Source organism: Oncorhynchus nerka, linkage group LG9b (genome assembly GCF_034236695.1).
Source record: "Oncorhynchus nerka isolate Pitt River linkage group LG9b, Oner_Uvic_2.0, whole genome shotgun sequence".
In the NCBI taxonomy this organism is placed as follows: Eukaryota; Metazoa; Chordata; class Actinopteri; order Salmoniformes; family Salmonidae; genus Oncorhynchus; species Oncorhynchus nerka.
In genome coordinates, this window is record NC_088424.1 from 48,807,270 (window position 1) to 48,823,214 (window position 15,945).

At 41.2% G+C, this 15,945-nt stretch overlaps 1 protein-coding gene across 1 annotated transcript; it reads left to right on the forward strand.

Annotated features, from left to right (window-relative positions):
- The first annotated feature begins 5,142 nt into the window (after positions 1-5,142).
- LOC135565730 (receptor-type tyrosine-protein phosphatase mu-like) lies at positions 5,143-14,242 on the forward strand. Its single transcript, XM_065013642.1, has 4 exons — positions 5,143-5,354; positions 13,141-13,218; positions 13,655-13,681; positions 14,238-14,242. The coding sequence occupies exons 1-4, from the start codon at positions 5,186-5,188 to the stop codon at positions 14,240-14,242; spliced, it is 279 nt and encodes a 92-aa protein (XP_064869714.1). The 5' UTR covers positions 5,143-5,185.
- Positions 14,243-15,945: the final 1,703 nt, after the last annotated feature.

The window sequence follows — 15,945 nt, forward strand, 5'->3', positions numbered from 1 at the left end:
TGAAGACGGAAGGGACGTAGCCAGCGGTCAGGGATGAGTTGATGAGCGAGGTGAGGTAAGGGAGAAGGTCTCCGGAAATGGTCTTATCACCTACAAATAAGAGCTTCCCTGATCACCAACTGAGCTTCCCTGATCACCTACAAATAAGTGTGTACACTCTAAAATAAAATATAAGAGTGGTAGAGAATGTAGAGAACATTTTTTTTTGAGGGCCACGTATGAATGAAGCCATTGGAGCCTTGTGGTTCTGTAGTATCATGTCTTCTGTCTACTGAAGAAACCATAACAGCAGCAGATAAGAAGGAAACTCAATTTACTGAAGAAAGAGAACATTGATATATAAGTTCCTAAATGTTATTTTCTGCAATTTCAAATGTTATAATAGCAGCCCGAGGCATGGATAAACCTTGCCTCTGTCCCTGTTCTGATATAAAACAATGAGACAAAGGTTCCAGCCCAAATGGCCCACTGTTCACTCGTAGGGCCCTGGTCAAAACCAGTGCACTGTTAGGGAATAGGGTGCCATTTGGAACACAGTCCCAGACTAGGGCAGCCGAACATTAAGTCCCTCGTTCTGCAGACTAAAGACAGAGAGAGAGAGAGAAAGAAAAGAAAGCTGATGACGTCACCAATTTGTCTTTCAGCTTCCAGGGTCGGTAGCAGCACTTCAACTATTACCCTCAGGCGTCGTCTTGCGTCAGGCGTTCTAAGCTAAATGTTTCCAGGCAGAGGCGGTCTGTCAGGGGGCCTGGTGTGTGTGTTCATGTGTGGGTGCGTCCGTACGTCGGGGGCCTGGTAGAGGCCTGGTGGGGGCCTGGTAGGGGCCTGGTGGGGGCCTGGTAGGGGCCTGGTGGGGACCTGGTAGGGGACTGGTAGAGGCCTGGTGGGGGCCTGGTAGGGGACTGGTAGAGGCCTGGTGGGGGCCTGGTAGGGGCCTGGTGGGGACCTGAGGGGCCTGGTGGGGGCCTGGTGGGGACCTGGTAGGGCCTGGTAGAGTACTGGTGGGGGCCTGGTGGGGACCTGGTGGGGCCTGGTGGGGACCTGTAGGGACCTGGTGGGGACCTGGTGGGGACCTGGTAGGGGCCTGGGAGGCCTGGTGGGGACCTGTACTGGCCTGGGGGACTGGTGGGGACCTGGTAGGGGCCTGGTAGAGGACTGGGGGCCTGGTGGGGACCTGGTAGAGGCCTGGTGGTAGAGAGGACTGGGGGGGCGCTGGTGGGGGCCTGGTAGAGGACTGGGGGGGACTGGTGGGGACCTGGTAGAGGACTGGGGGGGACTGGTGGGGACCTGGTAGAGGACTGGGGGGGGGGCCTGGTTGGGTCATATAGCTAAATTGAATAAACAGCGAAGAGATCTAAAACAACGCAGCAGGAGAGTCAGAGAGTCATCAGCCGGAACACTGTGAGACTTCTAAAGGATGTCCCTAAGGGCACCCTATTCCCTTCATAGTGCACTACAGCGCCCTGGTCAAAAGTAGTGCACTAAATAGGGAATAGCATTCCATTTGGGATTCAACCCTTAGTCAGAAGGTCATACTAAGACAGCCACTGACAAAGTGTTTCAGAACAGTTGGAAGACAGAGGATAGTTAATTATTACACAGATTTCCCCCTCCGAGTCAGTAGCCATAGCAGTACATTGTAATGTATGTTCACTACCAAGCTGTTTTCAATTAGTTCTGAATTAGAGAGGGAGAGAGAGAGAGAGAGAGAGAGAGAGAGAGAGAGAGAGAGAGGGACTTCCTTTGACAATGTTAACACATGTTTCCCATGCCAATAAAGCCCCTTGAATTGAATTGAATTGAGAGAGTGAGAGAGAGAGAGAGAGAGAGAGAGAGAGAGAGAGGGAGAGAGAGGGAGAGAGAGAGAGAGAGACAGAGATAGAGAGGGACATATTAAAGGTCAGGGTGACAAATTACCCCCACGGCAACGGGAGACTAGAAATAAGCATGTCTTTGTTAAGTACAACTCCACTTAGGGGTACAATGCAGAGGCCTTAATTTGACCATGAGCTGCAGTGTATTGTAGAATGAGAACTGGATCAGACAGGTCAATACTGTATTGCTGTTGGTTAAATAGGACCGAGCAGTTTTATTTGTCCCTGTGTTGATAACTCTACTTTAAATCTATCTCTAGACTGCGTTGTGTTTGTGTGAGTGTAGTGCGTGTGTGTGCGCGTGTGTTCGAGTATAGAGTTGTTGTTTTGTTAACTACTTTGTATAGATGCGTTCAACTGAAGGAACCTAGCTAGCCGATTTGTGATATCATAGGTTTTCTGATATAGGGTAGAGTACAGATCTAGAATGAGACTCTATTTCTATGGAGTAGAAGACCATGATGAGACTCTATTTCTATGGAGTAGAAGACCATGATGAGACTCTATTTCTATGGAGTAGAAGACCATGATGAGACTCTATTTCTATGGAGTAGAAGACCATGATGAGACTCTATTTCTATGGAGTAGAATACCATGATGAGACTCTATTTCTATGGAGTAGAATACCATGATGAGACTCTATTTCTATGGAGTAGAAGACCATGATGAGACTCTATTTCTATGGAGTAGAATACCATGATGGGAATCTATGGAGTAGAAGACCATGATGAGACTCTATTTCTATGGAGTAGAATACCATGATGATACTCTATTTCTATCGAGATAGAATACCATGATGAGACTGTATGGAGTAGAATACCATGATGAGACTCTATGGAGTAGAATACCATGATGGGAATCTATGGAGTAGAAGACCATGATGAGACTCTATTTCTATGGAGTAGAAGACCATGATGATACTCTATTTCTATCGAGATAGAATACCATGATGAGACTGTATGGAGTAGAATACCATGACGAGGCTCTATGGAGTAGAATACCATGATGAGACTGTATGGAGTAGAATACCATGATGAGACTCTATGGAGTAGAATACCATGATGAGACTCTATTTCTATGGAGTTGAATACCATGATGGAACTCTATGGAGTAGAATACCATGATGGGAATCTATGGAGTAGAAGACCATGATGAGACTCTATGGGGTAGAATACCATGATGATGCTCTATGGAGTAGAATACCATGATGAGACTCTATGGGGTAGAATACCATGATGATGCTCTATGGAGTAGAATACCATGACGAGGCTCTATGAAGTAGAATACCATGATGAGGCTCTATGGAGTAGAATACCATGATGAGGCTCTATGGAGTAGAATACCATGATGAGGCTCTATGGAGTAGAATACCACGATGAGAATCTATTTCTATGGAGTTGAATACCATGATGGAACTCTATGGAGTAGAATACCATGATGAGGCTCTATGGAGTAGAATACAATGATGAGGTTCTATGGAGTAGAATACCATGATGAGACTCTATTTCTATGGAGTAGAATACCATGATGAGGCTCTATGGAGTAGAATACCATGATGAGGCTCTATGGAGTAGAATACCATGATGAGGCTCTATGGAGTAGAATACCATGATGAGGCTCTATGGAGTAGAATACCATGATGAGACTCTATTTCTATGGAGTAGAATACCATGATGAGGCTCTATGGAGTAGAATACCATGATGAGGCTCTATGGAGTAGAATACCATGATGAGACTCTATGGAGTAGTAGAATACTATGGATGATGAGAGGCTCTATGGAGTAGAATACCATGATGAGATGAGACTCTATGGAGTAGAATACCATGATGAAGCTCTATGGAGTAGAATACCATGATGAGACTCTATGGAGTAGATGATGAAGACTCTAGTAGAATACCATGATGAGACTCTATGAAGTAGAATACCATGATGAGACTCTATTAGAGTGAGACTGAGAGAATACTCTTCCTAGAAGGATGAATGGCCTTCTAGGACAGAGTTCCTCTGTCCAGTGTCTGTGTTCTTTTCGCTGATCTTAATCTTTTCTTTTTTATTGTCCAGTCTGAGAAATGGCTTTTACATCCTTTCCTCCTCTTTCTAGAAGTCTGCCAGCATCCCAGGAGACACTTTGACCTCAACTGACTCTTCACTGTAGTGTCCATTGAAGAGACGGATGTTTTGTGGGTACTATTTAATAAAGCTGCCAGTTGAGGACTTGTGAGGCATCTGTTTCTTAAACTAGACACTCTAATGTACTTGTCCTCTTGCTCAGTTGTGCATCGGGCCTCCCACTCCTCTTTCTATTCTGGTTAGAGCCATCATCCTCTTTACCATCATCCTCTTTACCATCATCCTCTCTACCATCATCCTCTCTACCATCATCCTCTCTACCATCATCCTTTCTACCATCATCATCTCTTCCATCATCCTCTCTACCATCATCCTCTCTACCATCATCCTCTCTAACATAATCCTCTCTTCCATCATCCTCTCTTCCATCATCCTCTCTACCATCATCCTCTCTAACATCATCCTCTCTACCCTCATCCTCTCTACCATCATCCTCTCTAACATCATCCTCTCTACCCTCATCCTCTCTACCATCATCCTCTCTACCCTCATCCTCTCTACCATCATCCTCTCTAACAACATCCTCTCTACCATCATCCTCTCTACCCTCATCCTCTCTAACATCATCCTCTCTACCATCATCCTCTCTTCCATCATCCTCTCTACCATCATCCTCTCTACCATCATCCTCTCTACCATCATTGTCTCTAACATCATCATCTCTTCCATCATCCTCTCTACCACCATCCTCTCTACCATCATCATCTCTTCCATGTTCCTCTCTACCATCATCCTCTCTACCCCATCCTCTCTACCCTCATCCTCTCTACCATCATCCTCTCTACCATCATCCTCTCTTCCATCATCCTCTCTACCCTCATCCTCTCTTCCATCATCATCCTCTCTACCCTCATCCTCTCTACCATCATCCTCTCTTCCATCATCCTCTCTACCATCATCCTCTCTACTCTCACCCCCTCTTCCATCATCCTCTCTACCATCATCCTCTCTACCCTCATCCTCTCTACCATCATCCTCTCTACCCTCATCCTCTCTACCATCATCCTCTCTACCCTCATCCTCTCTACCATCATCCTCTCTACCCTCATCCTCTCTACCTTCATCCTCTCTTCCATCATTTGTTTAAATCTTTTCCTTATGACGTTACTGTTATTATGTTTTCCTAAACAGGAAGCTGGCTAAGAAGCGTAAGGAGACGTTGAGCAGTACTCGACAGGAGATGACAGTGATGGTTAACTCTATGGACAAGAGTTGTACGGAGCAGGGGACAAACTGCGACGAGGCCTTGTCCTTCATGGACACACACAGCCAAACCCTCAACACCAGGAGTGAGTGTACCCTCACACTCAATGGCCGTAGCGAGTGCACCCTCACCGTCAATGGCAGAAGTAAGTATTCAGGAATCCAGGTTGCTCTATACATATATATATATATACATATATATAGCTATCATCCTCTCTACCCTCATCCTCTCTACCATCATCCTCTCTACCATCATCCTCTCTTATATATATATATATATATATATATAGCTATCATTACCAGACTATTTACTCAACATTGTCAGAATAGACGTTGAGGCCAAGGGTAAAATTGCATGCACTCATATACAATGACTTTATATAAGGAAAACCAAATGTAAACATAATATATATATAGAGAGGGTAGAGAGGATGATGTTAGAGAGGATGATGGTAGAGAGGATGATGGTAGAGAGGATGATGGTAGAGAGGATGATGGTAGAGAGGATGATGTTAGAGAGAGGATGATGGTAGAGAGGATGATGGTAGAGAGGATGATGTGAGGGTAGAGAGGATGATGTTAGAGAGGATGATGTTAGAGAGGATGATGGTAGAGAGAGATGATGATGGTAGAGAGATGATGATGAGGGTAGAGAGGATGATGATGATGTTAGAGAGGATGATGGTAGAGAGGATGATGGAGAGGATGATGAGAGAGGATGATGTTAGAGAGGATGATGGTAGAGAGGATGAGGGTAGAGAGGATGATGTTAGAGAGGATGATGGTAGAGAGGATGATGTTAGAGAGGATGATGGTAGAGAGGATGAGGGTAGAGAGGATGAGGGTAGAGAGGATGATGTTAGAGAGGATGATGGTAGAGAGGATGATGGTAGAGAGAATGAGGGTAGAGAGGATGAGGGTAGAGAGGATGATGTTAGAGAGGATGATGGTAGAGAGGATGATGGTAGAGAGGATGATGTTAGAGAGGATGATGGTAGAGAGAATGAGGGTAGAGAGGATGATGTTAGAGAGGATGATGGTAGAGAGGATGATGGTAGAGAGAATGAGGGTAGAGAGGATGAGGGTAGAGAGGATGAGGGTAGAGAGGATGATGGTAGAGAGGATAATGGAAGGGTAGAGAGGATGATGGTAGAGAGGATAATGGAAGGGAGGATGATGGTAGGGAGGATGATGGTAGAGAGGATGATGGTAGAGAGGATGATGGTAGAGAGGATGATAGCTGTCTGGACTTCTCTCCTGTCTGGTCAACACATGCAGCCGCTCCCCAGCCCTCTTAATCTCATTGACTTAATGCACATGAAATTGACTTCAGTACAGCTACTACACCTAAAACTCCACCCAGTTAATAACAACACATAACCATAAATAACATACAATCCTACAACACCTCAGTCTCTGATTAGACCTAACAGTCTGTAGGTGAGCTTCTCTCCAGCTCCCTTATAATCTAATGTAAATATATCTAATGATATATCTAATGATATATCTAATATAGGTCTATGTAATGTAGATATATCTAATGTAGGCCTATCTAATGTAGGTATATCTAATGTAGATATATCTAATGTAGATATATCTAATGTAGGTCTATCTAATGTAGATATATCTAATGTAGATATATCTAATGTAGATATATCTAATGTAGATATATTTAATGATATATCTAATGTAGGCCTATCTAATGTAGGTATATCTAATGTAGGTCTATCTAATGTAGATATATCTAATGTAGGTCTATCTAATGTAGGTATATCTAATGTTGGTCTATCTAATGTAGATATATCTAATGTAGACATATTTAATGTAGGTATATCTAATGGAAACCTATTTAATATAGGTCTATTTATTGTAGATATATCTAATGTAGATATATCTAATGATATATCTAATGTAAATACCTATTTAATGTAGACATATCTAATGTAGATATATCTAATGTAGACATATCTAATGTAGATATATCTAATGTAGACCTATTTAATGTAGACATATCTAATGTAGATATATCGAATGTAGACATATTTAATGTAGACATATCTAATGTAGGACTATCTAATGTAGATATATCTAATGTAGATATATCTAATGTAGACCTATTTAATGTAGACATATCTAATGTAGGTCTATCTAATGTAGGTCTATCTAATGATGTTCTATCTAATGTAGGTATATCTAATGTAGATATATCTAATGTAGGTCTATCTAATGTAGATATATGTAATGTAGATATATGTAATGTAGATATATCTAATGTAGGTCTATCTAATGTAGATATATTTAATGATATATCTAATGTAGATATATCGAATGTAGACATATTTAATGTGGATATATCTAATGGAAACCTATTTAATATAGGTCTATTTATTGTAGATATATCTAATGTAGATATATCTAATGTAGGCCTATTTAATGTAGATATATCTAATGTAGGACTATCTAATGTAGATATATGTAATGTAGATATATCTAATGTAGGTCTATCTAATGTAGATATATTTAATGATATATCTAATGTAGATATATCTAATGTAGATATATCGAATGTAGACATATTTAATGTGGATATATCTAATGGAAACCTATTTAATATAGGTCTATTTATTGTAGATATATCTAATGTAGGACTATCTAATGTAAATATTTAATATAGATATATCTAATGTAGATATATCTAATGTAGATATATCTAATGTAGATATATCTAATGTAGGCCTATCTAATGTAGATATATCTAATGTAGGCCTATCTAATGTAGGTATATCTAATGTAGGACTATCTAATGTAGATATATGTAATGTAGATATATCTAATGTAGGCCTATCTAATGTAGATATATCTAATGTAGGCCTATCTAATGTAGATATATCTAATGTAGGACTATCTAATGTAGATATATGTAATGTAGATATATCTAATGTAGGCCTATCTAATGTAGACATATTTAATGTAGGTATATCTAATGGAAACCTATTTAATATAGGTCTATTTATTGTAGATATATATAATGTAGATATATCTAATGGAAACCTATTTAATATAGGTTGAGTTATTGTAGATATATCTAATGTAGATATATCTAATGTAGGCCTATTTAATGTAGATATATCTAATGTAGGACTATCTAATGTAGATATATCTAATGTAGATATATTTAATGATATATCTAATGTAGGCCTATCTAATGTAGATATATGTAATGTAGATATATCTAATGTTGGTCTATCTAATGTAGATATATCGAATGTAGACATATTTAATGTGGATATATCTAATGGAAACCTATTTAATATAGGTCTATTTATTGTAGATATATCTAATGTAGATATATCTAATGTAGATATATCTAATGTAGGCCTATCTAATGTAGATATATCTAATGTAGGCCTATCTAATGTAGGTATATCTAATGTAGACCTATCTAATGTAGATATATCTAATGTAGATATATCTAATGTAGACCTATCTAATGTAGATATATCTAATGTAGACATATTTAATGTAGGTCTATTTATTGTAGATAGATCTAATGTAGATATATCTAATGTAGATATATATCATGTAGATATATCTAATGTAGGCCTATCTAATGTAGATATATCTAATGTAGACCTATCTAATGTAGATATATCTAATGTAGATATATCTAATGTAGACCTATCTAATGTAGATATATCTAATGTAGACATATTTAATGTAGGTCTATTTATTGTAGATATATCTAATGTAGATATATCTAATGTAGATATATATAATGTAGATATATCTAATGTAGACCTATCTAATGTAGATATATCTAATGGAAACCTATTTAATATAGGTCTATTTATTGTAGATATATATAATGTAGGCCTATCTAATGCCCATGAACTTGGTTTCAGTACAGTATGCACTGCAGCAACAGCAACACACATCTCAGTGTCTTAACATCTAACACGCTACAATCCTTATGTTGACTTCACTACAATAAGTACAGCTACATGGGTAGCTAATGACAGCATCTTACCCTGACATCATCCTAAAACCTAATAACAACACCTAACCTAAACCTAAAGACCCTACCTTACCTTAGTCTCTGGGTAGATGTGGTGCAGCTGGGGATAGGCCACAGAGATTACAACCTCCTCTTCCTCCTCCTCCTCCTTCAGTCTGTCTCCTCAAGCTCTACAGGAGACACTTAAGCTTTGACCTCAACTGACTGTCTATCACTGTGGTTGTCCTAAAACGGATGAAGTCCTCATCCCTCTAATATTGTCTTGTTCACACCCCAACCTCTTTGTCCAAAGCCTCTGTCCACCGTTATCTCGGTCCTTATCCCAGTAATATTGCCCTACGGTCCTTGTCTCTTCCATCATCCTCTCTACCATCATCCTCTCTACCATCATCCTCTCTACCATCATCCTCTCTTCCATCATCATCTCTACCATCATCCTCTTTACCATCATCCTCTCTTCCATCATCATCTCTACCATCATCCTCTCTACCATCATCCTCTCTTCCATCATCATCTCTACCATCATCCTCTCTACCATCATCCTCTCTTCCATCATCATCTCTATCATCATCCTCTCTACCATCATCCTCTCTACCATCATCCTCTCTCCTGTTCTAAAGCCTGAGCCCCCTGATTTAAAAAATAAATCATATTTAATTTATTTCACCTTTATTCAACCAGGTAGGTCGACTGGCCTACCTGGTTAAATGAAGGTGAAATAAACATGTTTTATTTCTTTATTTTAAATCAGGGTCTCGGGCTTTAGAACAGAAGGGGCAAGGACCGTAGGGAAACATTACTGGGATAAGGACAGAGAGGGAGGGGTGTGAACAAGACACTATTAGTAAACGTAAATGATGTTGTCCTACTGTTCTTGTCCCTCCTGTTCTCAAAGCCTGAGGTCCCCTAATATTGCCCTCCTGGTCCCAAAACTGGTCCAGAAGCCCCCTCACCTCAGTTGTTGACTGTCTATTGGTGTCATTTAGATGTCTATATTAGATGGTGTTAGTCATCCTCTGGTCCAAGATGGTGTTAGTCATCCTCTGGTCCAAGATGGTGTTAGTCATCCTCTGGTCCTAGATGGTGTTAGTCATCCTCTGGTCCTAGATGGTGTTAGTCATCCTCTGGTCCTAGATGGTGTTAGTCATCCTCTGCTCCTAGATGGTGTTAGTCATCCTCTGGTCCTAGATGGTGTTAGTCATCCTCTGGTCCTAGATGGTGTTAGTCATCCTCTGGTCCTAGATGGTGTTAGTCATCCTCTGGTCCTAGATGGTGTTAGTCATCCTCTGGTCCTAGATGGTGTTAGTCATCCTCTGGTCCTAGATGGTGTTAGTCATCCTCTGGTCCGAGATGGTGTTAGTCATCCTCTGGTCCTAGATGGTGTTAGTCATCCTCTGGTCCTAGATGGTGTTAGTCATCCTCTGGTCCTAGATGGTGTTAGTCATCCTCTGGTCCTAGATGGTGTTAGTCATCCTCTGGTCCTAGATGGTGTTAGTCATCCTCTGGTCCTAGATGGTGTTAGTCATCCTCTGGTCCGAGATGGTGTTAGTCATCTTCTGGTTCTAGATGGTGTTAGTCATCCTCTGGTCCTAGATGGTATTGGTCCTAGATGGTATTGGTCCTAGATGACATGGTATTGGTCCTAGATGGTATTGGTCCTAGATGGTGTTGGTCCTAGATGGTGTTGGTCCTAGATGGTATTGGTCCTAGATGGTATTGGTCCTAGATGGTGTTGGTCCTAGATGGTGTTGGTCCTAGATGGTATTGGTCCTAGATGGTGTTGGTCCTAGATAGTGTTGGTCCTAGATGGTGTTGGTCCTAGATAGTGTTGGTCCTAGATGACATGGTGTTGGTCCTAGATGGTGTTGGTCCTAGATGGTGTTGGTCCTAGATGGTGTTGGTCCTAGATGATGTTGGTCCTGGATGGTGTTGGTCCTGGATGGTGTTGGTCCTAGATGGTGTTGGTCCTAGATGGTGTTAGTCCTAGATGGTGTTGGTCCTAGATGGTATTGGTCCTAGATGGTATTGGTCCTAGATGGTGTTGGTCCTAGATGGTGTTGGTCCTAGATGGTATTGGTCCTAGATGGTATTGGTCCTAGATGGTGTTGGTCCTAGATGGTGTTGGTCCTAGATGGTATTGGTCCTAGATGACATGGTATTGGTCCTAGATGGTATTGGTCCTAGATGGTGTTGGTCCTAGATGGTGTTGGTCCTAGATGGTATTGGTCCTAGATGACATGGTGTTGCTCCTAGATGGTGTTGCTCCTAGATGGTGTTGGTCCTAGATGGTATTGGTCCTAGATGGTGTTGGTCCTAGATGGTGTTGGTCCTAGATGGTGTTGGTCCTAGATGGTATTGGTCCTAGATGGTGTTGGTCCTAGATGGTGTTGGTCCTAGATGGTGTTGGTCCTAGATGGTGTTGGTCCTAGATGGTGTTGGTCCTAGATGGTGTTGGTCCTAGATGGTGTTGGTCCCAGATGGTGTTGGTCCTAGATGACATGGTGTTGGTCCTAGATGGTGTTGGTCCTAGGTGACATGGTGTTGGTCCTAGATGGTATTGGTCCTAGATGACATGGTGTTGGTCCTAGATGGTGTTGGTCCTAGATGGTGTTGGTCCTAGATGGTGTTGGTCCTAGATGGTATTGGTCCTAGATGGTGTTGGTCCTAGATGGTGTTGGTCCTAGATGGTGTTGGTCCTAGATGGTATTGGTCCTAGATGGTGTTGGTCCTGGATGACATGGTGTTGGTCCTAGATGGTGTTGGTCCTAGATGACATGGTGTTGGTCCTAGATGGTGTTGGTCCCAGATGGTATTGGTCCTAGATGGTATTGGTCCTAGATGGTGTTGGTCCTAGATGGTGTTGGTCCTAGATGGTGTTGGTCCTATATGGTATTGGTCCTAGATGGTGTTGGTTCTATATGGTATTGGTCCTAGATGGTGTTGGTCCTAGATGGTGTTGGTCCTAGATGACATGGTGTTGGTCCTAGATGGTGTTGGTCCTAGATTACTTGGTGTTGGTCCTAGATGGTGTTGGTCCTAGATGGTGTTGGTCCTAGATGGTATTGGTCCTAGATGGTGTTGGTCCTAGATGGTGTTGGTCCTAGATGGTATTGGTCCTAGATGGTGTTGGTCCTAGATGGTGTTGGTCCTAGATGCTGTTGGTCCTAGATGGTGTTGGTCCTAGATGGTGTTGGTCCTAGATTGTGTTGGTCCTAGATGACATGGTGTTGGTCCTAGATGACATGGTGTTGGTCCTAGATGGTGTTGGCCCTAGATGGTGTTGGTCCTAGATGGTGTTGGTCCTAGATGGTATTGGTCCTAGATGGTGTTGGTCCTAGATGGTGTTGGTCCTAGATGGTGTTGGTCCTAGATGGTGTTGGTCCTAGATGGTGTTGGTCCTAGATGGTTTTGGTCCTAGATGGTTTTGGTCCTAGATGGTATTGGTCCTAGATGGTGTTGGTCCTAGATGGTGTTTGTCCTAGATGGTGTTGGTCCTAGATGGTGTTGGTCTTAGATGGTGTTGGTCCTAGATGGTGTTGGTCCTAGATGGTATTGGTCCTAGATGGTGTTGGTCCTAGATGGTTTTGGTCCTAGATGGTGTTGGTCCTAGATGGTGTTGGTCCTAGATGGTGTTGGTCCTAGATGGTTTTGGTCCTAGATGGTTTTGGTCCTAGATGGTATTGGTCCTAGATGGTGTTGGTCCTAGATGGTGTTGGTCCTAGATGGTGTTGGTCCTAGATGGTGTTAGTCTAAGATGGTGTTGGTACTAGATGACATGGTGTTGGTCCTAAACTACTACACTAAATTACTACTAAGCTACTAAGAGTATATGATTCACATACATTATATTCATGTTCAAAGATTATGTTGAGATTCTCTAACTATATAATTGACGATTGTTTATTTTCTGTCTCTAGCTGTGTTGTCCCCTTCCTCCTTCACCCTGAATAAGTCTAATACTCTCAGTTCAACGCTCCCCAAGTCCTACTACCCAGGTAAACACTTTTAAACACACACCATTCTGTTATATTATACTCACGGTAGGTAGTAGAGAGTACAAGTCAATGGTTGGAAAAAAGTACCTAGCGATGAGCTGACAAGAGTGTTTTATCTTCTAACCTTTAAACCTATAGGTCGTTGTTGGATCAATAATTTCAGTAAACATACTCTTTATGAAGGCACTTGCTATATTTGTGCCTTTGCATATCAACAGTCCACAGAGTCTCTTTGTGTGAGATGTATTAGTTCTTATGTCTTCAGCTATAAGCCTATATTCTTCTGTCTATTCTTCTTCTAGCCTCGGTCTATAAATCACATTTCACTGTGCTCTGTTATTTAGTTCTTCTCCATTCTTATCTCCTATTTCTTTTATTTACCTCTATTTTCTCTCTCTTCTTCCTCCAATCTCTTTGTTTTGGGGTTTATGACCAGATCCATTTGTGCCGACTGCTATCTTAGGTGAGACAAATCTTCTTTTACCACTATTCCCATTTCCGCTGTGGGTTTTATTATGGAATTTACCATTTAACTTGCTTATATTTTAAGCCTTTGTAAAAATAAATATATATATACACCGTATACTACCGTTCAAAAGATTAGGGTCGCTTAGAAATGTCCTTGTTTTTAAAAGAAAAGCTACATTTTGTTTTTACATTAAATTAACATCAAATTGATCAGAAATACAGTGTAGACATTGTTAATGTTGTAAATGACTATTGTAGCTGGAAAAGGCTGATATTTTTTATGGGATATCTACACAGGGAGTACAGAGACCCATTATCAGCAACCATTACTCCTGCGTTCCAATGGCACTTTGTGTTAGCTAATCCAAGTTTATCATTTTAAAAGGCTAATTGATCTGAGAAATGAAGTCTATTCCACGTTTGAAATTGCCAAGAAACTGAAGATCTCGTTGTGAAGAGGCGACTCCGGGATGCTGTCCTTCTAGGCAGAGTTCCTCTGTCTAGTGTCTGTGTTCTTTCACCCATCTTAATCTTTTCTTTTTATTGTCCAGTCTGAGAAATGGGTTTTTCTTTGCAACTCTTTCTAGAAGGCCAGCAACCCGGAGTCGCCTCTTCACTGTTGACGTTGAGACTGGTGTTTTGCGGGTACTATTTAATGAAGCTGCCAGTTGAGGACTTGTGAGGTGTCTGTTTCTCAAACTAGACACTCTAATGTACTTGTCCTCTTGCTCAGTTGTGCACCGGGGTCTCCCACTCCTCTTTCTATTCTGGTTAGAGACAGTTTGGTCTGTTCTGTGAAGGGAGTAGTACACAGCGTTGTACGAGATCTTCAGTTTCTTGGCAATTTCTCGCATTGAATAGCCTTCATTTCTCAGAACAAGAATAGACTGACGAGTTTCAGAAGAAAGGTCTTTGTTTCTGGCCATTTAATCAAACCCACAAATGCTGATGTTCCAGAATCTCAATAAGTCTAATTTAGGCCAGTTTTATTGCTTCTTTAATTACTCAGGACAACAGTTTTCAGCTGTGCTAACATAATTGCAGAAGTGTTTTCTAGTGATCAATTAGCCTTTTAAAATGATAAACTTGAATTAGCTAACACAACGTGCCATTGGAACACAGGAGTGATGGTTGCTGATAATGGGTCTCTGTACCCCCATTGATTTGAAATACAGTGTAGACATTGTTAATGTTGTAAATATCTATTGTTGCTTGAAACGGCTGATTTTTAATGGGATGTCTACATTGTATTTCAAATTAATGTTATTTTAATGTTAAAAAAATGTAGCTTTTCTTTCAAAAACAAGGACATTTCTAAATGACCCCAAACTTTTGAACGGTAGTGTGTGTATATATATCTGTTACTGAAAGTCATCTTCCAAATCTGCCTGCTGCTTCTCCTTCCTCCCCTTCCCCCCTCTCCATCTTCCTCATCCTCCTTCCATATCACTCCCTTCCTCCTCTTCCTTCTCTTTCCCTTCCTCATCTTCCTGCTCAACCTCCTCTTTCCCTTCATTCTCTTCCTCTTTTCCTTCATCTTCCTCCTCTTCATCTTCCTCATCCTCCTCCTCTTCCTCCCTGTATATCTCTGTGGTTTCCCCTGGGCTGAGGCTGGCTTCACTCCATCCCATCTGCATTGCGTGTGCCGTGTGTGTGATGTCACATATACTATGGGTATGATGTCACCGGCGTAACATGTATTACCTCTCATATGCATGTGGACTGGATGTGGGGGATTGTGTAGGAAGCGCACCCCAACCTATCGCCACGGCTACTGTTACTACAGTTACTTGTACAATCACTCTAGTACACTTAAAAAATAGAGAAGGGAAAAGATCATCCACTTATATAAACAGAGAGAGAGAGAGATCAACCACTGATATAAACAGAGAGAGAGAGAGATCAACCACTGATATAAACAGAGAGAGAGAGAGAGATCAACCACTGATATAAACAGAGAGAGAGATCAACCACTGATATAAACAGAGAGAGAGAGAGATCAACCACTGATATAAACAGAGAGAGAGAGATCAATCACTTATATAAACAGAGAGAGAGAGAGATCAGCCACTTATATAAACAGAGAGAGAGAGATCAACCACTTATGTAAACAGAGAGAGAGAGAGAGATCAACCACTTATATAAACAGAGAGAGAGATCAACCACTTATATAAACAGAGAGAGAGAGAGAGAGATCAACCACTTATATAAACAGAGAGAGAGAGAGGGAGAGAGAGAGAGATCAACCACTTATATAAA

Coding starts and splice junctions, on each gene's coding strand:
- LOC135565730 (XM_065013642.1), top strand. CDS start 5,186: ATGACAGTGATGGTTAACTCTATGGACAAGAGTTGTACGGAGCAGGGG. Junction 5,355..13,140: donor CCTCACCGTCAATGGCAGAA/GTAAGTATTCAG, acceptor TTCTGTCTCTAG/CTGTGTTGTCCCCTTCCTCC. Junction 13,219..13,654: donor CCCCAAGTCCTACTACCCAG/GTAAACACTTTT, acceptor GTTTATGACCAG/ATCCATTTGTGCCGACTGCT.